Source organism: Hoplias malabaricus, chromosome X2, assembly GCF_029633855.1.
Source record: "Hoplias malabaricus isolate fHopMal1 chromosome X2, fHopMal1.hap1, whole genome shotgun sequence".
Taxonomy (NCBI): Eukaryota; Metazoa; Chordata; class Actinopteri; order Characiformes; family Erythrinidae; genus Hoplias; species Hoplias malabaricus.
The window spans coordinates 39,600,270-39,625,167 of NC_089819.1; the positions used below are offsets into that span (position 1 = coordinate 39,600,270).

The following is a 24,898-nucleotide window of genomic DNA, read 5'->3' on the forward strand; positions in this document are numbered from 1 at the left end:
CCAGAAATAGCGTCACTTTCTCTGAGACAGAGCTTATGTGAAATTCTTTGTGAAATTCTTTAGGGAAATCATGGATACTACATACCCCGAGATAAAGAGAGGAGGGACCATCTGGCTTGCTATGAGCACAGATCAAAAACCAGCTTTGGCGATGTTATGGGGGTGCATTATATATATATATATATATATATATACACAGGTTTTTAAGCACTATGATGCCATCCAGACCTTTTCCTTTGTAAGTCCTTGCTTATTTTAGCAAGGCAATATGCTGTCTCAGAGTAAGAGAGGTGCTAAAATTGTTCAGACGCACTGAAAACATTGAAATTGAGACCTGTAATTTGGAGCAGCTGAAGTGTTGTATCAACCAAAAAAAGGAATACCATTTCAGTATCCTCAGTTTAAAGAATTGTTTTATTATAAAAAATAAAATATGTAAATGAGCAAAAAACTTTCAGAAAACAACAAAAATTCTCCCTTTCAACATTTGAAATGTTGACTTTGTACAATTTTCATTTAAATATGGTTTAAATTATTTGCCGCTAATTGTATTTTGTTCTAAATTACATTTTCCATAGCTACCCAAATTTATAATGGAAATTGGGTGTGTAAATTTAGTACATAATCTTCGATACTGATACATTATAAATGTTTAAAGTTTTCCGTCTGCAAATGATTCATTTTAAAATTAGGACAACATATCTTACAAATTACGAACCATGAAATGAAAACATATAATTCAATTTGTTAGTGTCTTTGAGTTTCTGATTTTATTGTAAAGAGTAATAACATGTGAGTACCATGCAGAAAATTCGAGTGTAGTGAAAAGAAAAAAGTATCAGTTTTTTATACCCCAGACATAGTCAGAACAAGAGAGAAAGTTAACAAAGTTTTAAAAGCGAATAATGTTAATTTTACACACACACAAAAAAAATGCTACTTCCAAAGACTTCCCAATTAGAAATCATTCATAAATATCTTTGCTATAAAATGTTGTTGTTTTAAGAATATTTCATGAATAAGGCACACGGTTTTTATTTTTCAGTAACTTTTGTTAGAGTTTCTCTCTACAACAGTTCCACAGCAGGAATGAACTGATGCTTCTTGTTTGAACAGTGCGTTTTTTCGGATTTCAGTTTTCGATGAGGAATATCACATTTCTTGTAATCTTTGGCAAGTATAAAACACACACTTTTAAACACAGTATAAGAGTTTACGTTTATGTTTTTAAAGCACTGATAAAGAACAGTGCAATTTTGATAAAGCAAAATATTTCATAATTTCTTCCTAAAAGGTATTTAGACAGTAATCCTGTGATGTGTTTAGCGTTATATGTTGGTGTCAACAAGTGAAGTCACAATGTGATGTAGTTTTGGGAGCCAGACCAAGCCCCAATCACCTCTCCACCGCTCTATTTATACCCCTTCACTCTCACTTTATCCACTTGTTGAACAACATTGCACCCATCACCACCCCGTCTCCTCCCTTCTCTTTGACCACTCAAGCCCTGGGTGGGGGTGCATGGCATTATGCACACAATGCAATTGTGGCCAAAACTGTACATGTGCCTCAAACAACTACCACGATGTGGAGTTAGGAAAGTTTACTGCAGGATCACAGCCATGAAAATACAGCCCAATAGCTTAACAGGAATTGGTCTGGAGTATTGTGGAGGCAAATGTCCTGGAGTCATGCAACCATAACAACATGAAAATATAGCAGCCATTTATAGTACAAAAATAAATGTCACATCTTTTTTATTTTATATCATCAAGGCTTATTACTTGGTTGTCATGTGCAGTCAAGTGATTAATTTCAAACCAGTTACAAAAATAAAACAGGAACAATCAGAATACCGACCACACCATGATTTTGTGCAAAAAAGCCATTTGATTTAAGACTGTAGAATAATGAAATCATCTAAGACTTGTCCTCATTGTCAGGAGATATGGGTTTTGGGTGGTGCCACAGCCATCCCTAACCATCCTTGCTCCCTCTAGTCCATTACTCATACTGATGCTAGACAAGATATTTTAGTTGATGTAACCAAATTGGTTGTTAGTGTTTTCATCCAAATGCTACATTGACGTAATGTAAATAAATGAGATTTTGAAACAAGACATTGGAGCTTATGATGACTTCAGTCTTCCAACTTTGTAGCATTGTGTTATTAGGGGACATAAAATAAGTGGCTGAAATTTGCACAGACTACAATTTAGAAACAGAACTGGGAAAATGAAACCATATGGTCCCATATAGATAAATATCCAAGGAATGAGCTGTAGATTACCCAGTGTATTCATTTGTAGGTGGAAAGACAGGTTTATTCCTGTCTGAAAATAATATAAATGACTTGCTGGAAATATTTAGAGAAGATTTGGTCGCTCAAAGGCCCGTTCTGATTTTTTTGAAGGGTCAGTCATTGTGGGGATTATTGGTCAGTGTCTGTAGACCAGCCGCCACAGTATCTCTTTGTCTGAAGCCAGGGATTTTAGCAGCTAAAAACACCTCCAACACAGAGGGCTGGGGGGAACAAAAAAAAAAGAAAAAAAAAAAAAGGAAATACACACAAGACATGTTTAGTCAGCTGCAAATGTTCTGGCACCCCTGTTCAAACTGCAGTTCATGTTTTATTCAATGTCTAAGTGGTAAGAAAAGAACACCCAATAGAAAACAGACTTCTGAACAAATTAATGCATGATTCCTATTGATATATATCTGAACATATTAGAAAATAAAACATTTTACTGTTGCTCATTAATTTACTAGTACTTTTTCTGGATGTTCTATATTTTCTTGTGTTGCAATACTTAAAAAAAATTATATATATATATATATATATATATATATATATATATATATATATATATATATATATATATATATATATATATATTTACAGCATAAGCTTTCTCTTATCTTTAGGGTTCAAAATATTATCAGAATAATTAGATTTAGATTTAATTAGATTTTTACCTTTAGTCCAGTGAAGACTAGTGAGACATTGTGTAGTTTGAACTGCTTCAGCACATCCTTCAGTTCAGTCACTACAGTGTAATCAATACAACTGACGTGATTACAGTCCAATACCACACACCGTGGAGTATAAACTGAGAGTGAGTCAGAACAAACAAACAAACTATTATTACATAAGTTACTGGTATGTGATCAGAAGCCAAGAGCTAAGATACACACACACACATACACACAACCCCAATTCCAATGAAGTTGGGACACTGTGTAAAATATAAATAAAACCAGAATACGATGATTTTTTCAATCCTTTTCAACCTTTATTCAGTTTAATACAATTCAATTTTTTGCAAATATTACACATTTTGAATTTGAGGCCAATTTTAGGTGGAATTTTTCCCCTTCTTGCTTAACGTACAACTTCAGTTACTCAACTGTCCGGGTCTCCGTTGTCGTATTTTGCACTTCATATTGCGCCACAAATTTTCAATGGGAGACAGGTCTGGGCTGCAGGCAGGCCAGTCTAGTACCCGCACTCTTTTACTATGAAGTCATGCTGTTGTAACACATACAGAATGTGGCTTGGCATTCTCTTGCTGAAATAAGCAGGGACATCCCTGAAAAAGACGCTGCTTAGATGGAAACATATGTTGCTCCAAAACCTGTATCTTTCAGCATTAATTTCAGCACTACCATCAGAGATGCTGGCTTTTGAACTTTAGCTGATAATAATCCGGACAGTCCTTTTCCTCTTTGGCCTGAGTCTTTTTTTTTGGAAATCATGTCCATGATTTTCAAAACACTTTGAAATGTGGACTCGTCAGACTACAGGACACTTTTCCACTTTGCGTCAGTCCATCTCAGATGAGCTCGGGCCGGCAGCGTTTCTGGGTGCTGTTGATATATGGCTTTCGCTTTGCATGATATAGTTTTAAATTCCACTTGTAGATAGGGATCCTCCCTTTATACCCAATCGTGACACTCACCTGTTTCCAACTAACCTGTTCACCCGTGGAATGTTCCAAACAGGTGTTTTTTTTAGCATTCCTCAACTTTCCCAGTCTTTTGTTGCCCCTCAAAATCAAAATGAGTGAATATTTGCAAAAAAACAATAAAGTTTATCCGTTTAAACATCAAATATATTGTCTTTGTAGTGTATTCAATTGAATATAGGTTTATATGTGTGTGTGTGTGTGTGTGTATTTCTCACCTTGTAGTGCATATTTGTCAAGTACACTTCTGAGGTGCTGTATGGCAGGAAAATGTAGCCCACTATTCAGCTCCATCACAATCACCCCGTGATCAGAAATCTGAGTACCATGTAAAATGGGCAAGATAAAGATAAATATGTGTTAGGAGTGTTAAAGGTGTACTTCCTGTTTTGACTACATTAAAGTATGGAATGTTAGAACTTACTATAATCTATCATAAATTACTCAGGGATGAAATCATTCAAAGCATAACCTAATGAATTAAATAAAATAAATAGAAGTATTCAACACTACTGAGTATTTACTATAAATGATTTAGTAACTACTGTGAATTATTCAGTTACCATTATGAATTATTCAGATATCACTGTAAATATTTGTGAAACGCTAGTGCTGTAAATTACTAATTCAATAAATTATTGTTCAGTATTAATCAGTGGTTACTATGAAGCTATTGTATAAGTTTTTAAGACTTATACTGTGGTTAAAAAAGCAAGACATATTCACATCATTACAGTTTATAGGGTTAAACAGTTCTAATTGTAATTTATAATGTAATTCTTCCCTAGAACTCTCTATCAACTCAAGACTATCCAGGTATCACTCCATATGTAAATATAAACTTAGAGATCCATCTTCTCTTGCCTATAACCTTTATAAATCCAATGTATTTATATTATTATTACTTTATTCATTTTTATCTGAATTCCACCATATGTTTTTGATTATTCTTATATACCTTCAGCTGAGGTGTGGCAAGGCAATAAAGCAGCATCAACCCTGAACAAATTACACCTGCCACAATGCCATACTGCACCTCCCAGAAACACAGCAAGAACGTTACCAGAAATGGCATAACATCCAGCTCTGAGAGAGAAAGAGAAAGAGTAATACGAGGAAGCAGAATGTGAAACAATATAATGTCAACAAAGATAACCAGGAAAAAAGGGTAAAGAGTAAATTAACTTACTACAGACTCTCCAGATCTGCAGCAAAACTGTGCAGTCAATCATCGGAGAAACTGCACAAATTATAACAGCAGCCAGAGAAGCTTTTGGAATGAAGAAAAACACAGGCATAAGGAATGCCAGCGATAATAACACCACCACACCTGAGAGAGAGAGAGAGAGAGAGAGAGAGAGAGAGAGAGAGAGAGAGAGAGAGAGAGAGAGAGAGAGAGAGAGAATTAAAACATTTTAGATGTGAAGCTACTCACAGGCTTAAAGTTCAATCACCTTAAATCAGATTGTCACACAGAGTGTCAGTGATGTTAAGCACAATAGCATCCTCTTTGTAATGTAACGTATATCTGGCATCAGTCTGAACATATCACACTCCTAAACTGCCCCATGTGCCAGTTCTCCTATGTTCATGTCCTCTTTAACATTTTGATCATGCTTCAGTACTGTTTTCCCTGCCATGTGCCTTTTTCACTAAGATTAGGCTTAATTTTTTTCTTAAAAATGATTAAAGCCAATGTTCATGAAAATAGGTGACAGGAACCTGGAATAATAATGTTTGAATAATTTTACACATTTTTAAATTTCACAATTTAAATATTTTTTAGAAATCCAATATGCTTTTCTGATCCGTTTCCATTCATCATTCATTCATTCATTATCTGTAACCGCTTATCCAGTTCAGGGTCACAGTGGGTCCGGCGTCTACCCAGAATCATTGGGCGCAAGACAGGAACACACCCTGGAGGGGGCTGTTTCCATTCCTAACCCGAAATAAAAATGCTTTGGACAAATGTACACAGATTGCTGTTGTCAATCTTTCCCTCCTGATAGCATGAAATTTTGAGGAATTGCCAGAAGTTTTGATGTAAAGGTTGCATGAATACTAATCTGACTGCACAGACTGAGGCACGTTGTCTTAAATCGGCTTTGTATAGCACATGTCAGTACCACATAAAGTGGCCCAAAACTGAATTAAAGAAGTCAGATTACATGCGTGTTTTGCTGTTCACACAACCACACATGACACATTTGTGTCACACATTAAGAAAATTATTTGGTTCACATTTTCCTGCTGTGTAAACACAACTTGTGGTACTTTATAAATGATGAAATATGCTTTATATGCCTTCCTTTTACTCATGTTAGGACAAATATTAGCATGAACAGTGTTTTTGAAATTCAGCAAAATGTTCCACTGCACATATTTAAAAATTAATTTCGGGTGTGTGTGTGTGTGTGTGTGTGTGTGTGTGTGTGTGTCTGTGTGTGTTTACCTGTGAATATTCCACCTGCAGGTGTACACACTCCAGTCTGAGAGTTTACAGCAGTTCTAAATAGAAATAAACAGAAGAATCAGGTTCCCCCAAATGAATTACATCAGCATATTAGTTTGCACATTTATTCACAGACTTAACGACACACACACACACACACAGAAGTGGGGCATGTGTTGGCTGTGTGTTAAGGCCTGAAATTAATGCAATAGTTATGGAATAAATAAAAAAATGTGTTTAAACATTTTTGACAAAAATCAAGTAACTACTCTTACAAAAACTTAACCATGTAATGGTATTTTTTCCCCAAACTATCATTGTATTACAAGACTCTCACCTTCCAAAGCTTCCAGTGACAGGATATGCTGAGAAGAAGGAGCCTAGGATGTTGGTAAGACCTGCAGAAACACACAATAGCTCATTGAGATTGCACTACAGCCCAGAGACCAATAATTACACAAAATTAAGGCATTCATTGAGTTTGCACCATTAGAAAGAGTCAAGATCATGGCTGATTTGTGGATACTCAGATCAACAGTTGAATATTATGCAGTAGTTATGAAGCATGTAAGTCTATTCACACTGGAATTTATATCTACACATGTAATAATATATAATTATATATCAAAAATATTCAGACACTTTGCAAAATATAAATTAAATATAATTATAATTTGTGTAGATAAATGTAGATACTGAGAAGAATAACTGCTGAAATGGATATGCTCATTTTGAATTTGATAGCAACATGTTTCATGATGGGCAATGTGAGGCACAGGCAACAAGCCTGGAAAATTTGTACAGTTTCCAAAAAATAACTTGGTGGATCACTGCAAATATAATTAGACAATTTAGCAACAGGTAACATGACTGGGTATAAGCAGAGCATTTGAAAGAGCCTGAGTCTTTCAGAATTAAAGATTGGGAGGCATTCACCACTCTGGGAAAGACTATTTGCATGGGCAAATAGTGCAACATTTCAAGAATGACATCGTCCAACATAAAACAGCAATAAACTTGGGGATTTTAATCATCTATTGTAAATAATATTACCAAAAGGTTTAGAGAATTGATAGAAATATCTGAATGCAAAGGACAAGGCCAAAAATCTATATTTGATGGCTTTGGTCTAAAGGCCCTCTGATGGCACTACATTACACACACACAAATCTTTAGTATAAATAACAGCATGGGCTCACTGGAACCATATCCTGTGAACGCAGTTCATCACTGCATCCACAAATGCAAATTCAAAAAAGAAACCAGATGGGTCTGAGGCATGGAGGAAAAGTGTCCTAAGGATCAACAAACAAAAATATATAAATAATTTTAAACAATTTTAGCAGCTGCATCCTTCAAGCTTAACAGGAAAAGGGCTATCAGCAGTGCATAGTTCAAAAGAAATTATGTGTTATAGGGGTGCATTAGTGCACATGGCACAGCTGAATTGCACACCTGTAATGGCACCATTAATGCTGAACTATATATACACAGGTATTGGAGCAGCATGCTAATAGAACAGGTTAAAAGAATACTCACCAATTGCAAAAAACTCCTGGTTGGCATTAATGTGGTAATTATTTTGACTGCCTGAAAAACAAAGAGAGGCTGTGTATATTGGTGAAAAGAAAAGTAGAAAGTTATTCATGTCATATGTCCCCATGGTCCTGGGGTTGTGGATTCAAGCCCCACTTCAGGTGTTTTTTTTTTATTGCATGAGGAGTTAGGTGTGTGGAGTTTGGTGTGTTCTCCCTGTGTCTGTGTGGGTTCCCTCCCAAAATTCAACAACACACGTTAGGTGGATTGGCTGTGCAAATGTGTGTTAGTGTGCTGTTCATTCTTTGCACCTGGTGATTCTGTGTCAGCTCATTCAGTTCAGGGTCACGGAGGGTCCAGAGCCTACCTGGAATAATTGGGCGCAGAGTGGGAATACACCCTGAAGGGGGCGCCAGTCCTTCACAGGGCAACACACACTCATACATTCACTCACATTCACACCTACAGACACTTTTTCCAATCCACCTACCAACGTGTGTTTTGGACCGTGGGAGTAAACCCACACGGACACAGGGAGAACAAACCTCCTCACAGACAGTCACCCTGAGCGGGACCCAAACCCACAACCTCCAGGTCCCTGGAGCTGTGTGACTGCGACACTACATGCTGCACCACTGTGCCACCCAGGTCATGGAATTAAAAGATCAATTCTTACCAAATGCTTTAGCAATAGCAATGCTTTCCAACACTCCCATTAGTGGTATGACAGCAAGACCACCTCCTAAATCCTGATAACAAAAATGGTCAGTCAAGTCACAGGAGTGAAGTCATGTAATAATTCCGTAGACAGCAACACACCCATATAACAAATTCTAGATCTAAACTGAATTCTCTATAAAAGAATTTGTTCTAAATCAGATAACCTGGTTATTACATATATTTGTCCAATGAAAGTCACTGGATCCTCTGAATTATATTGTACACTGTGTAAAAGTGATGTGTTGATGGTAGACTGACCAGTACAATCTCAGTGAAGGACACACTTGTTCCATTGGTTGTTATCTCTGAAAACTGTGGAGGAGAGAATGGAGGCAGGCCTTTAGCAGTTTTCCCTGTCAGGGTAAATATATGGTAACCCATGACCTCTGCAGAGTATGCAACACAGGTCGCCACTATGACAACCAGAGCATTTCGAGCTGTGGACATAGAAAAGATATGTCATAATAATAACATAATGCCTTACAAATAAAAAAAAATGTATAGACAGAAATTTAGATAGTAGATACATGCTTTGCAGATGCTTTATTTATTGTTAAATGACATTAAACAAAATAATCACAGCAAATTATACAACAGATTTGATCTGCTGAGAAGCATTTTCTTCTATCACAAACTAGCTAGCAGGAGAACATTATCTATCCAAGTCGGTTAAAAGGTGCCTGTTTTGGCTAGCATGGTGCTGAGAGATGAGGGAGAGCCATCCTACCCACCCAAAAGTCAGAGGTTGATTTAGGATCTCTGGGAGTCCCAGTTATGGATGGCTGTGGCATCACCAGGGGACTAAATTCATGATATAAGACCAAACACTCAGGATCCCTCCCCCTAGAGAACCACACCATGACATAAAGATCTCCCCAGGGGAAAAGTGTGTACTCACTGGTGGCTAAACTCCATACAATGCCCCTGGAGGCCCTCACCAAAAGCGATGGGTTTTCTTCATCTGAGCCTAGACTCCTCTTCATCATTGTCATCATGAAAAGAAAAAACAGACAAGACAGACCCAGAATCACATCTCCAGCTCTGTGGATGGAGGAAAGCACGTAAAATGTCAAACAAACCAATAAACAAACACACATATGTACTCATTTTTTAGAGATTAAACATGTGTCCAAGAGCTCACCTGGCCTCAGGTATTCTGTGGAAGGTGTAATAAACCTGAAGCATAAACTGCTGTGGTATGCCCTTCAGACCCAATATATTCTACACACAAAAATATACAGACACCATTTACAGTTACTATTACAAACAATATCAGTGACACAACAAAGGAGATGCCAGGAGTTGCTATTGTAATTTTTTATCCAAATTAATTTTTTTAATTAATTAATTAATTAGGTGTAATTACTAGTGCTCTTCAACCCTTACCTTTTTAATCTGTCTAGTGTTTCATGATAAATCATATTTGTTTTAAGCAGTTCAATTTTGACCATAAGGAATAATTTTCTATTTAATGCAGCGCATTTGGTGACAGATAAGTGGATGAAATAAAATGTCTATAAAAATAAAAATATCTCTTCACTTTAAAAGCCATTCAAAAGCTGTATTTGAACAAATATGTACTAATTATGTGACTGGTCTTCAGCCTGGACTTCCACAGATATTTGAATGTTTAACCTAGCATATTATTAATTAATGATTAATTTAGTTTGATTGATTAAGTTTGACAGCACTAGTAATTACAGCTGATTTATGTAGATTAATATGAAGGATTACTTGAATTAAATAGAACATAAATGTAAATAGAATTAATTTATGATACTACTTTGTTATATTAACTAGGATGTAATTTCCCTGTGGTCACTCACCTTGACCTGTCCGAAGCCAATGGTAACTGCAGCTGCGCAGGTAAAGCCTTTTATCACAGGATAGGAAATAAAGTTCAGCAGAAAACCTGCAAAACATCAACAGTTTCTTCAAAAGACTACCTTTAGCTACGCTAGGTAATATATACGGTATATATTATAGTATACGTTGGTGCTGTAGTATCTGACTGATTATTTTTTTCTATTATGTTTGAGGGGTTTGTTAGAAATATATAGCAGACTAGCAGTCATGTGAATGGTTGGTGAACTGGGAAGTGTGCGCAATTGTGTTTAGGAATGTTTAAGTGTGAGTGAGTGTGTTGCTTCACAGCAGTTGTGAAATCACACCGGAAACAATCAAAACAAGTGGTGATTTCAAATAGACCACACTTCCTCTTTAGTGTGCGTTCTTTTTTGCAAAGCTTTTATTTTTAATGCTTGTCTGTGGCTTTTATTTAACTGACTTTACATTTTTAAAATACATTTAAATGTAGTTAGTCCTATTAGGAGGTGGGGGATATGGATGATATATATGAAGATAATAAAAAAAGATTTTTATAAAAAATGATATATAAGATGTGAGGACAGAGGACAAAAAACATTAATTGCACATTTAAAAACAGTGAATCCCATGATTTAAGTGACTTTTACTTGAGAAATTATGCAAATATTTCTTTAAGTTCATAAATAGGACTAAATGCTGAACGACTCATTATGAAATGACTCATTATGAAATACTCAGAAACATTGTAAAATTAGTGGTTTATTTTCCTGTCTCTCACCCAGTCTGAGAAGGGCCATGGATGTCTGGATGATTCCACACAGAAGTGTCAGAATCACTGCATAAACCGGGTCTCTCTCAATGTAGAAAGAACACAGCAGAGACATGATGGCTGTTGGCCCCAGAGTTATATCCTTTGACGTACCGAAAACGCAATAAACAAAACAGCCCATAAATGCTGAATACAGGCCATACTGTGAAAAAAGAGAAAGAGAGATGAAAAAAATGTAATCAGTAAAACCTCCTAGCTTCAAGCTCCTTATGTATTATGCACATATCGCTTAAAAAAAAGGGGATTCAAATTTGAAAGTATCCATATAATTTATCTTTGAAGAAAATAAATAATTTAGAACAGTTCAATGTAGTCAGAATATTTCACAGCGATTGCTCAAATGAACATCACTGATGGTTGTGGAGAGAATATGCTAAAGTTGTGTTGTGTTGTAGACATTTAGATGCCTGCTTCCACTGCTACCATTGTACAGAAATCTGTGTCCATAAGTTTCACTTCAGTCAGCCACTTCACACCAAAACACTCCACATCACTGTACACTTTGCTCACAACGGTGGATTACTCCTTTAACGTTACTTTGGTTGTGGATTGCTGACAACTTAAGAGTAGCGGACAATAACACTAACCATAATATAAGTAAAAGTGAAGGCAGCATGACCTACTTAAAAACAACTGCTTAAAAACAACATTACTGCTTTATGCAATGCCACTGAAACCCATATTCACCCACTTAGTACAAAGGTTAAAACCGATGTGTGACTGCAACATGATGACTACATAATTTTCAGAAACCAGCGTGACAGGAAGTGAAGTGGGTTTAAAGACAGAAGCAAGAAGAAAGTTTTAAGCTTCAAAACTGTGCTTGCTCTGAGGCAGATAACTACAAAATTCAAGCAGCAGGATGACATTTTTTTACTGTGCAACATTGATTGTAGGAATCAAAAAATTCAGGCGCCGATTGTCAGTGATGACTCTCCACCAGTTTGTGGTAGAATATTGTTTCTGATCCAGATTTAAACATCCAACATCATTACATAGCCTCACTAACGTTTAGGTGGTGGAACGCTATTAAAACCACACAGTACATATTGCAAGATTTAGAGTAAAGCTCTTGGAGAACAAAGGCATTAATGAAGGTTTGTAGCTTCAAACATGTAGGTGATGCATGGGTAAAAAATATTTATATGATAGCTTTTTGTAACCTATTACTTTTAAGTCAATTTTGCCCCAGTCCCATTAAACCAGCCTAATTCTGACCTGTACATGAACTGTACATACAGTCCATTTTAAAAATCCACTATGTCCCATTACCTGTACAGGTAAGCCGGCAATCTCAGCATAAGCAAGACCTTGAGGGACGACAGTCAGGCCCACGGTCAGCCCGGCCAGCAGGTCCATCCTCAACCAGGTAAGGTTATACCTGGGCAGCCAGGTGAGCATAGGAACACAGGCTCGGAGGGAGGAGAAGGAGCAGAGGGATCTTAGTCTGTCCCTTAGAGACTGATGACTCAAAGTGGGCTCAGAGGACAAGGGCTCCATCATCCTTAGAACAAGAGTCAGTTGAAGCACCGGTGATATAGAGCTAGCAGTTCCTCAGCTTAAACACACAGCTGAAACGAGGGGATTGAGATAATTTATTTTGAATTCAGCATTGGGTTTCCAGGATGCTCTACTTCCATTTTTTGTCCAGGATGGAGCAACTTATGCACATGAGAAGATGACTGCAAAAAAACAGAGGAGGGGGATGGAAAAAGTAAGAATTACATACTTCTTCGATTGTGTGCAAAAGATTGTGTACAATGTAATACTTTGTTGATTTTCTAAGTGAAAATAAGCTATAACATTGAAATAAGTATTTTTCTGCTCATTAGTTTGCATGTGTTTAAAAAAAAAAACCATTGTATTTCCTGCTTTTCCATAAACCAGCCGTGAGTGCAACTAAAGGTTGCCACATTCTCTGATTATAAATAGTGTCTATAGATGTTTGTTCACATAGCTATATTCAGCAAATAAATAACACATGTAATTTGACCATGCATTAAATAATACTAGCTTTAGGATCTTTATAGAGAGAGAGAGAGAGAGAGAGAGAGAGAGAGAGAGAGAGAGAGAGAGAGAGAGAGAGAGAGAGAAGAGATAAACCTCTAGCTGATTCATTGCTCAGTTGAGATGTCTGTGATCCACGTGTTTTATGCTCTTTTGAACACTCAAGTTGTTAAGAAACCCAAAAAACAAGGCTTTGTTTTCAAGTCCATCCTCAGTCTTATCTTCATGCCACTGGGGATCCTTTAAGAAAGAAAACATATTGAAGAAAATAAGTACCAGAAAACATAATATTCTGTGTTGCATAATAATAACTCTGAACCTAGAAGAAAGCTTTCAGGCTAGTCCATTATTGTTATGCCAAGATCATATGACCCACACAGTGGAAATCTTTGATCCTTGAGAACTTCAAGAAGCTGATTAACTTGCAGAATGAACACTACTTGTTGCAATTAATTTCCATTTAGGCAAATCAGATGAAAAAAATTCACGATTAAAGAAATGTAACGTTTATGATTCTCAAAATACTGCGAAACATGGCGGTGGATATGGGCATCTTTAACCTACATGTTATTACAGAAAACATAAACATGAGCAATGTAGCTAGTACCAGCGGATATCACAGCCTTTAATGATTTTATAAAAAAAGAAGACAAGATGTCAATAAGACAACCTTCATAACTGTGGAATTTGCCAAGTTGAATGGGCCAAAAGTCAAATATAATATTTAAAGTCTGTAACTATGCGAAATAAAGAGTTCCTTAGTTCAGATTACATATGGCTCATATAGCTTTTATAACAAGAAAATCATACAAGTTATAGACTAACGATCCTTACTCATTATAGTGCACTTTGTATAGAGTATAAAACAAGCTGTAAAATAAAACAAACGTCTATTCACCTGTAAACATACGATAGCACACAGAAGGCGACAATATATAAACCAAGTAAAAATGGTTTCAAACCTTTATGCCTTCTCACACCAGTTTTTAAATGCTTTCCAGTGATATGTTATTATTAAATGTAAAATATATTTACATATATCTTTAAAACGGTAAAGACACAATCACAGATTGCCTGTGATATACCAGTGGTTTCCTTCGTTAGCAGCGCAACATCCTTTCTATATGAATTAATCATGAGCTAAATTAGAATACTGCAAACTCATTGGCTTCACCGACCGAGTTTCGCGACGCCATTGGTTATGTAAATAAGTGTGCCCTCATACAATTGGGTAATTTGTTGCGAAGTCGCTCCATGTGACTGCAGTCATATGTGACAAGATGTCGGAAGTCGTGTTTGGTTATATCCCAAATAACTCTATGCTCACTACATCCTGCACTATGCAGGACAGGAAATTACAGCTTTTACTCCAAAATAGTGCATTAAATATCTATTTTTAAAGCAATGATGGAACGTTACGACTATCTCATTTAAAACTAATGCAATAATTTTTGAGTAGAATTATTAAATGTTATACCTTACGTAGAACACTATGTAGTGAGTAGGGATGAATTTGAAATTGAAACACTGGAGGATTTTCCGAGTGATTAGTTTGTCTATGGACTTTTCACGAATCTGCAAAAGACATAAAATGGATTTAAATGCAATAAAAGAAGGCGGTGAGGAAAATACAGTGGCAAGGAATGTGTTATGTGACTTTTAAAGGCGGGAAAAGAAAAAAAAGATGCAGTTTTTACATTTCAGTGGCTTCCATTTCGTCCTTCTGTGCTGTGTTGTGGTGGAAAGCAAAAGAAGAAATGTACTCCTCATCATTGGTAACTATAAATAATTCTACAGTAATTAAGTAGATTATGGAAAATAACTTTTTTTGTCTTATATTTCTCTAAAATGTATTAATAATGCATTGATGTATTTAAATTCCCTGTGTAATTAAATGGTGTAAATAACATAATTAAGTGGTTTGGTGTGAAATCCAGTTTATCAAATGCTGATGTAATACAGATCTAAGTCTGAGTGATCTGGGTTTCACAAATACAAATACCTTCTTACAAAATGTACAGTTACTTGCAGGTCCAACTTTTGATTTGTTTTACTTGATGTCTCAAACACCAATACATATCCACCAAATCACCCTAAAGGAGTTTAGCACCAACCATTCACATTGAAGTTATAGTGTTTGAGCCCAGAATGCTTTTAAAATTATGTATAATACAGTGCAGTTAGTCAGAGCAGAGCTCATTTAGATGAACAAAGATCAAAAGCGACTTTCTTAGCAGGAAAATACAACAGAATATGGACACTTTAAATGTCTGGTTCCCACTATAACCAAAAGTATAAAAAACATCTGACACAAAGCATTTCACTTTATCATGCTTAATGTCCTTTAGATTATAATAAACAAGCTAAAATGCCAATTGAAATTATTCCGCTAGGACTGCAGTTAAGTGCTGGTGTTAAAAGTGCTAATGTTAAGAGTAATTGTGATTGTTCTGTTTGTGTGCAGCTGATGATGCTGGTTTTGAGACAGAGGTCTATAACAACACAGTGGTGCAGACTCCAAACCTCAGAGCCCTGGCCAACCGCAGCGTTATCTTTCAGAATGCTTTTGCATCTGTAAGCAGCTGCTCACCGAGCCGCTCCACCATCCTCACTGGCTTACCACAGGTAACACTAACACACACACACAAAATATTCATGGTTATTATTTCTATTAACACTCAGGAGAAATTAATTCAGTTGCGAAAATTTTAAGACGCTTATCCATTATTAACACTTCCTTATGTGGTGACCCATGTAGTCAGGAATTAAACACCCACACAGACACACACATTCTCTCACACGCACATATCTAACAATACAACACAAACCCCCAAAATGACCTGAGGTACATGCTGGGATACACCCTTGTGAGCCCCCATTCCCACCTACAATCCAGCATCCACCAGATTAATTATGATATGAAATGCGTTTATCTTAGCATCTCAAAGATATTTCATCTCATAATAATGACTTATAATGTATGAGTAATAATTTAAGAGAATTTTATCACTTGAAAGTTGCAGGGAAATTTGATAAAAACAAGCTCACATTGCCCAAAGTTATTTATTTTATCTTGTATTTTTTTAATGTTCTCCAGCACCAGAATGGTATGTATGGACTTCATCAGGGGGTGCATCACTTTAATTCATTTGATGGAGTACGCAGCCTCCCCCTTTTGCTGAAGCAGGCCAACATCCACACAGGTGAGAAAACAGAAACTGGCCTTTACCATTACCTTTAATAAACTTTAATATAAGCATTTTAAGCTTCAGGATTACATCTTAAGGTGTGTTATAAGTCTCAGAATGTTAGATTTGACTTGTCAGAGCAAGTCCTAATTTATTACCAACCTTAGGTTCATGTGCAGCTGCTCCAGAGCAATCTTTTCTATTGGTCAGTACATTTCTATAGAGATTATACAAACTGACTGAAACTTAAAATGGCTGAATTCATTCATTAGTCTTTTTTGATATATGGTGTAGTATAAGAGAATGGAAAAGTAGTTCAAAGATGCATTCTCATGCTGTCAGGGATCATTGGGAAGAAACACGTAGGCCCAGGTCCTGTTTATCCTTTTGATTTCGCCTTCACCGAGGAGAACAGCTCAGTTCTGCAGGTGGGACGCAACATCACACGTATTAAAATTCTGGTCCGGAAGTTTCTGGACGGACAGAAAGAGGCAATAAGAGGAGGAGAAGAGAAGCCATTCTTTCTGTATGTGGCATTCCATGACCCACACCGGTGTGGACATTCTCAGCCTCAGTATGGATCGTTCTGTGAGAAGTTTGGGAATGGAGAAAGTGGAATGGGGAGAATACCAGACTGGAAACCACAGTATTACACACCAGAACAGGTGAAGGTGAGATGATATTTGTTTTTTTTGTTTTTTGTTTTTTTCTCTATGTTTCATTCTCTTTAGAGATAGGGTTGAATGAAAATCCCCACATATGACCAAATTGTTGCCATTTTCAGAGTTGTTGCAATATAATTACAATGTTATTAAACCATGCTTGTTAACTAACTAAGTCTTGCTATAATTCCTTCAGCAATACCAATGATATTAAATAAACCAAAATGAGGATCATTATTGTTTATTAAAAGCAAAAACTCTATTGACATTTGGAATTAATACAATCTTATGACACAATATGGCATAATATTAGCCAGGCTGAATATGTGTCAGCTGTGGGGACAGAATTGGTGCCATAATCATCTCCTCCAAGCATGCTGAGGACATGTAATATGATGATTGGTTAGTGCTCTCTCAAATGACATAAGTTTCAGAAGTGATTGCTGGCTTCGTTTGCCTTAGAGCGGTGGTTCTCAGACTTTTTAGACCAAGTACCACCTATTATCAAATCAAAGACCCCAAGTACCACCTATGAATTCTATGAATTACTTGAATATTTGTAATTTGCATGCATTACCCAAAATTGTTCTAAAATAATACTATAAAAACTATAAAGCATATACAAATAATTAGGCCTAAACTGTATGTTTTGAACACAGTTATACATTCATGAGAACATGTAGCTACAATTTTGGGGATATAAGCATTTTGAGAGAAATCAAATCATGAAGAGAGATTAATTTCAATATGTGCTTTAATAGACTATAGTTGAAAACACTTGTATCAGTAAGTAAATGTCGAAGATCTGCCACGTCGTTTTTCTTTAGTTAAGTGTTCTCTCTATTTATGGATTATGCTAAATACTGGAAGATTGCATTCCCTTCCTGGAAATAAGAAGTGGGGGAACGCTGCTCAGCCCTTTCCTTAGAGATTACTGATCTACCGTTTATTTGTAAACCATGTTGTTGTTGGGTTTTTTTTTAACAGAAACTGATTTTATTAAAGCTTAATTATGAAAACAGAGAAACATTATTATTATTATTATTACACATGAACATTTTTCAGTTTCATATTTTCAGTTATTAATTCATTCTTTAGTTAAGTAGTAACTATTTTGAGGTCATCTGGCGTACCACCACTTGCTGCTTCACATACCACCAGTGGCACGCATACCACAGTTTCACAATGACTGAAACGTGTGTTCCCTTCACCCTTTAACTTGGTATCACATTGTGATTGGGTACATCCACAGACAGATTGGCCAGGACTTAACTGAGTAAAAAGTCTCTTAAGAGGCTTAAATGATAATGGTAAAGCTGTCATAAATGTATGTGTAATTTTGGGTCTGTTTTATAATTAGGGTATCATTCTGATTGTAGGAGCTTTTTAAAGGTGTGATGTAATCTTGTGTAAGTTTTGATCCTCGATGTCTGGATGTTTTCTCAGGTGCCATATTTTGTCCCAGACACTCCAGTGTCCAGAGCAGATATAGCAGCTCAGTACACCACTGTCAGCAGACTGGACCAAGGTAGGGTCAACACTGTGATTGGAGAGTCTCTGCATTTGACATATGTTGCAGTATATAAGGCAAGGCAAGTTTATTTATAGAGCACTTTTCAAAGAAAAGCAATGCAAAGTACAAACCGGATTCCAAAAATGTTGGGACACTAAACAAATTGTGAATAAAAACTGAATGCAATGATGTGGAGATGGCAAATGTCAATATTTTATTCGTAATAGAACATAGATGACAGATCAAAAGTTTAATCTGAATAAATGTAACATTTTAAAGAAAAAATATATTGATTCAAAATTTCACAGTGTCAACAAATCCCAAAAAAGTTGGGACAAGTAGCAATAAGTGGCTGGAAAAAGGAAATTGGGCATATAACAAACAGCTGGAAGACCAATTAACACTAATTAGGTCAATTGACAACATGATTGAGTATAAAAAGAGCTTCTCAGAGTGTCAGTGTCTCTCTGAAGCCAAAATGGTAAGAGGATCACCAATTCCACCATTGTTGTGCACAAAGATAGTGCAGCAATACCAGAATGGTGTTACCCAGCGTAAAATAGCAAAGACGTTTAAGTTATCATCATCAACCGTGCATAATATCATCAAAAGATTCAGAGAATCTGGAACAATTGCTGTGCGTAAGGGTCAAGGCCATAAAACTCTACTGGATGCTCGTGATCTCCAGGCCCTTAAACGTCACTGCACCTCAAACAGGAATGCCACTGTCAAGGAAATAACAGAATGGGCTAAGGAATACTTCCGGAAAGCATTGTCAGTGAACACAATCCACCGTGCCATCCGCCGTTGCCAGCTGAAACTCTACAGTGCAAAGAGGAAGCCATTTCTAAGCAAGCTCCACAAGCTCAAACGTTTGCACTGGGCCAGGGGTCTTTTAAACTGGAGTGTGGCAAAATGGAAGACTGTTCTGTGGTCAGACGAGTCACAATTTGAAGCTCTTTATGGAACACTGGGACGCCATGTCATCCGAACCAGAGAGGACAAGGATAACCCAAGTTGTTATCAACGCTCCGTTCAGAAGCCTGCATCACTGATGGTAGGGGGTTGCATGAGTGCTTGTGGCATGGGCAGCTTGCATGTCTGGAAAGGCACCATTAATGCAGAGAACTATGTTCAGGTTCTAGAACAACATATGCTCCCAGCTAGACGTCATCTCTTTCAGGGAAGACCCTGCATTTTTCAACATGATAATGCCAAACCACATTCTGCAGCAATCACAACATCATGGCTATGTAGCAGAAGGATCCGGGTACTGAAATGGCCAGCCTGCAGTCCAGATCTTTCACCTATAGAGAACATTTGGCACATCATAAAGAGGAAGGTGCGACAAAGAAGGTCCAAGACGATTGAACAGTTAGAGGCCTGTATTAGACATGAATGGGAGAGCATTCCTATTTCTAAACTTGAGAAACTGGTCTTCTCTGTCCCCAGACGTCTATTGAGTGTTGTAAGAAGAAGGGGGGGGATGCCACACAGTGGTAAAAAATGGCCTTGTCCCAACTTTTTTGGGATTTGTTGACGCCATGAAATTTTGAAACAACATATTTTTCCTTAAAATGATACATTCTCTCAGTTTAAACTTTTGATCTGTGATTTGTGTTCAATTCTGAACATAATATTAGATGTCGACACCCCCACATCATTGCATTAAGTTTTTATTCAGTATTTGTTTAGTGTCCCAACTTTTTTGGAATCCTGTTTGTGCATAATCAGAACAACTTTTTATGCATTATTTTCAGGCTTGGGCAGAGCACAGAAAATTGACAATTTGAAGTTGGTAGGAGCTCCAGACCCCAAAGTAAATGCGCTAATGCAATTATTTATCTTCATAATATGTTCCCTTTAAATTATAGAAGCTTAGCCACTGTCTGGTCCACTGTTTATATTATAGTGCATGTTTTTACTAGTTTTATGTCCTGACAGCCAAAACAATCTGGGCAAACCATAGGTAGGGCTATAGACATTTCTGGTCAGCAGATCTGATCCTAGAGATTCTGTCCCCAATGGGTTGGTTACTAGTAGGAGTGTGGCAAACTTGGAATTAGAAAATACTCTTGATAAGAAACAACTTTCCTATATAATTAAAACTCAAATGAGAAAATCATGTTTATTTCCTTCTCCTATTCCAGGTATAGGTCTAGTGCTGCAGGAGCTGAGAGACGCAGGCTTTGAGAATGAAACTCTGGTCATTTATAGCTCAGATAATGGAGTTCCATTTCCTAATGGACGTACCAACCTTTACGGTTCTGGAGTGGCTGAACCGCTGCTGGTGTCCTCGCCTGAACACACACAACGCTGGGGCCAGAGCAGCCAGGCCTACGTCAGCCTCCTGGGTGAGATACAAACACACACATAGTATATGGCCACCTGCTGATCCAGTGTATCTTCTGATTTTGAAGTTGCTGACATCACGCATTATAATAATAAAACGGTACGTACTAATTAGGGGTGGGCAATATGACCCATAAATAATATCATGATATTTCAAGGATTGTTTGGCAATAATGATATTCTTGGCGAAATGACAAAACACTGGAAAATACTTTTATTATTTCAAGAGCACACTACACATCCATTCATTCATTAATTCATTGTCTGTAAATGCTTATCCAGTTCATGGTCGTGGTGGGTCCAGCTCACAGTTCAGAGCTGTGTCTAGAGTATACCTGCATATTGCACACAAGTAACACTATTTGCACAATCCATACTGTATAATAATAACAATGTTGTCTACACAAAGCTTATTACACACAATTAAATACTGTTTACTTAATGAGTGGACTATACACAGAGCTCAAGAGCTCCACCCATGTGTACTCTACCCAATCGTATGCATTAATAATGCACACTTCTACACTTTATGTAAATATTTCATTGGATATAGTGTAAACTTTGCATTATTTTCTCTCTCTCTCTCTCTCACTCACACACACACACACACACACACACACACACACAGAATCCACCTCTTTGTTCTTGACCACTTCATTGTTTGTGCACTCAGTCTCCATTCTTTCAGCTCTACTGAATATACAGGAGCACTTTTTAGGTCTACAATTACAGACGGTAGTCCACCTAGTGCATGCATTGTTTGCCCCCTTTCACAGCTTTTTAATGGTCAGGACCCCCACAGAGCAAGAAATATTTGGGACGTGGATCATTCTCAGCACTGAAGTGACTCTAATGTGGTGGTGGTGTGGTAGTGTTTGTTTTGAGGCTATGACTGATAGAGACACACACACACAAACGGATACACATGTATATATGTGGTTTATACATGTATATGTGTATATATATATATATATTTACCAGTTTACAATTTTTTTTGTGTAAGAGATGGATAAAAATGTGATATTTAGCGTAGGCATATATAAAACTCTTTCCATATGTAGCAAGGGGAAGGCAAAATCTCACTTTTGCAACAATGAATAAATTAGGCTTTACTCTGTACAGTAGGGACAAACCTAATTATAAGTCCTATGTTCTAACAATGGTTTCGGTTTGTTCACCGCCGTATCTGAGCACTAGGTGGGGCCATTTGCTCTCAGTTTGCGAGGTAATATTCTTACTGGCGTGACATAGAGAGGTTTTCTTTTTTAAACCAGAGACGTTATCCAAAGCAAATTTTCAGTGCTTAATGCTAGGTGGAGTCTTTGAGCTAATAGCATGGGCAACAATATCTTTCAGTACAGTCAAACACCAGCCTCCTTACTCCAACGAGCCCTTGGAACGAAGAAACGTGTGAATTATTTTGTCAAGCCTGAAATGATATTGATTTGCTGTTTAAAATCAAGCAGTCACTAAAACATTTCTTCCATTTGTTAGGCTGTATTTGTCAATTTAAATGTATGCTTACACTGAGAAACGTTAGCTTCACCGCTAACACTGAACAAGTAAGCAGTGCTAGTAAAAAAAAAATCTGATAAGGTTCAGGATTACTTTATGTTAAACGAATTGTTCATCGTAAGCTAGCAATTTTTGATGATCTTAGTCACTAAGTGTCTAAATTTATTTCAAACCAAAACTACATGTCTAAATAAATTAGTATTGTTCAAACTCACTACCTGTATTGTCACACTGCAGACAGTGTGAAGCTGTTCAGTAGTCTCATGTGGTTTCTGAAGCTGCACCACCCATTGCTATTTATAAACTTGGACAAAGAAAACTGTCTCATATATTTTTACAGATGGTGTTGGTTATCAGTTATTAGGTACTTAATTTTCTGCAGCTGCTGTTATGATGTGTATGAAGCAGGGTGTAGTATATTTCAGGTGGTATCACTCCCCTCTAAAGTTATTCGTTTTTTCAGTGAACCTACTTGAGGGCAGCATTGTCTTTTCTTTTCTTTTTTTTTAACAAATTTCCTTTTTTACATTCTGGTGGGCAAAACTAATTGAACCAGCTCATAGAATTGGCTTATATCCCACTTATTCACACACACACACACACACACATACACATTTAAGAAACGTTCCTCAAGAGGCACTGTTCAGTGCTTTATCTCAGTGGAACTGTGTCCTTTATATTAAGCTGTAGCCAGTACCTCATTGCTGTTTCTTTCTCCTCATCCCAGACATCACTCCTACTATCCTGGACTGGTTCTCTGTACCATATCCATCCTACATTTTGAATGGCCGGTCTCAGGTGCAGCTGACAGGACGCTCCCTTCTCCCTTCTCTGATCTCAGAGCCATCCTGGGACATGGTCTTTTCCAGCCAGAATCTCCATGAGGCCACCATGTACTACCCCATGCGCTCTATCCACAAGAGTCAGTACCGGCTGCTCCACAATCTGCACTACCGCATGCCCTTCCCCATCGACCAGGACCTCTACATCTCACCCAGCTTCCAGGATCTCTTGAACCGGACACAAGGAGGACAGACCACAGGCTGGTTCAAGACCCTCAGGGACTACTATTACAGGGAACGCTGGGAACTCTATGACACCCGCTCTGACCCCAAGGAACAGAAGAACCTAGCACAGGACCCCTCTTACGGCCCCATTCTGGACGTTCTAAAAGGCCAGCTGCTTAAGTGGCAGTGGCTGACCGAAGACCCTTGGGTTTGTGAACCGGACGCTGTACTTGAAGCCAAACTCCAGCCACAGTGTAGACCCCTCTACAATGGTCTTTAAAGGACTTAAGAAGGAATGTTATTTTTGGAAATAGCCGCTGTCACACTCTGTGATAAACCAACATATTCAAAAGCTGATATTTTTTGCCACATCAATATATTAAGAACATATCTACATGATAAAAATAAAACACTTCTGACTAGAAACTGAAGATTTTCATCTTCAGTTTGCTTTCAAAATGCTGTTGATTTTGATTTTGACATGCTGTATTCTAATCAAAGATATTTTTCAACTTTTTTTAAAAATTATTTTTGTATAATACAAATTACAAATTTATTCTTGATTTTTTTTTTAAATTACATATTGTTTGCCCAAATGTTTAACACCACTTACATCTAGTAATTCAGATACTTTAACAATCATCTGTTGTGTACAATGGTATAGGTTAAAATTGGTTTGCATGATAAGCCAATGTATATAGGTTTAATTGAAAACATGAAATGAGATGCTCTATTATCACCACAAATTTAAATTCAAGTGTTTGCTAGAGGGTTAAAAATCCTACCGGTATTGGACTATATGGTATTAGAACACTGTCCTCTGGAGTTTTGGAGCTCCATAGAATATTTTTGTGATGAGTTGGAGTATGTTTGGGATGCAGAACTAATCCTCTATATTTTTGTGATCGAATGTCATCACTAAACAGAAATGTTCAATATCTAGTGTAAATATTTCCCAGAAGAGTAGAAGCTTCTACTGCAGTGAATGGGGAAAATCAGATTAACACCATACATTCCAGAAGAATCCACAGATATTTGGCTGTATAGTGTACAAACAATAAAGTCATTTCATTCATGTTGTGTGACTGGATTTCCTTTGGCCTCAGAAAGAAGTCCATCAGTCTAATGTGACCATATCTACTGTGAATGTTAACAGGCTACATTTTGGCCAGATGTGACCACTGACCACATCTCAATCGAAGCAAACTGTATTATGCCCCACTTCCAGCTCCAAGTGCGTGACTCATTACTTCTTTTTCACCTATTAATGTTGTGATTTTTTTCCTGGAAAAGTTATGAATGTGAGAAAATCACATCCATAA

General features: G+C 37.1%; 2 protein-coding genes across 3 annotated transcripts; one reads left to right on the forward strand and one right to left on the reverse strand.

Moving 5' to 3' along the window:
* Positions 1-798: 798 nt before the first annotated feature.
* On the reverse strand, positions 799-14,433 carry LOC136676890 (sodium-independent sulfate anion transporter-like). 2 transcript variants are annotated; one of them, XM_066654171.1, is made up of 17 exons: positions 14,302-14,433; positions 13,436-13,579; positions 12,605-13,014; positions 11,282-11,414; positions 10,503-10,588; positions 9,818-9,897; positions 9,575-9,717; positions 8,935-9,113; positions 8,633-8,705; positions 7,960-8,010; positions 6,758-6,818; positions 6,421-6,476; positions 5,155-5,295; positions 4,924-5,051; positions 4,184-4,283; positions 2,977-3,110; positions 799-2,523 (listed from the first exon to the last, which is right to left on the reverse strand). In XM_066654171.1, the coding sequence occupies exons 3-17, from the start codon at positions 12,833-12,835 to the stop codon at positions 2,416-2,418; spliced, it is 1,704 nt and encodes a 567-aa protein (XP_066510268.1). In that variant the 5' UTR covers positions 12,836-13,014; positions 13,436-13,579; positions 14,302-14,433; the 3' UTR covers positions 799-2,415. The 2 variants fall into 2 exon arrangements, with proteins under 2 accessions (XP_066510268.1, XP_066510267.1); XM_066654170.1 differs by having other exon boundaries at positions 11,282-11,474.
* Positions 14,434-14,879: 446 nt separating this feature from the next.
* LOC136676891 (N-sulphoglucosamine sulphohydrolase-like) lies at positions 14,880-24,635 on the forward strand. Its single transcript, XM_066654172.1, has 7 exons — positions 14,880-15,114; positions 15,804-15,964; positions 16,437-16,542; positions 16,870-17,198; positions 18,636-18,717; positions 20,853-21,056; positions 23,297-24,635. The coding sequence occupies exons 1-7, from the start codon at positions 15,024-15,026 to the stop codon at positions 23,854-23,856; spliced, it is 1,533 nt and encodes a 510-aa protein (XP_066510269.1). The 5' UTR covers positions 14,880-15,023; the 3' UTR covers positions 23,857-24,635.
* Positions 24,636-24,898: the final 263 nt, after the last annotated feature.

Bases quoted from the DNA above. Each gene is read 5' to 3' on its own strand.
- LOC136676890 (XM_066654170.1), bottom strand. From the start codon at position 12,835: ATGATGGAGCCCTTGTCCTCTGAGCCCACTTTGAGTCATCAGTCTCTA. The intron at 6,819-7,959 runs GTGAGTATTCTT...GTGTTTCTGCAG, and splicing joins CCAGGAGTTTTTTGCAATTG to GTCTTACCAACATCCTAGGC. The intron at 2,524-2,976 runs GTAAAAATCTAA...TGTTCCCCCCAG, and splicing joins TAGTCTTCACTGGACTAAAG to CCCTCTGTGTTGGAGGTGTT.
- LOC136676891 (XM_066654172.1), top strand. From the start codon at position 15,024: ATGCAGTTTTTACATTTCAGTGGCTTCCATTTCGTCCTTCTGTGCTGT. The intron at 17,199-18,635 runs GTGAGATGATAT...ATGTTTTCTCAG, and splicing joins ACACACCAGAACAGGTGAAG to GTGCCATATTTTGTCCCAGA. The intron at 18,718-20,852 runs GTAGGGTCAACA...CTCCTATTCCAG, and splicing joins TGTCAGCAGACTGGACCAAG to GTATAGGTCTAGTGCTGCAG.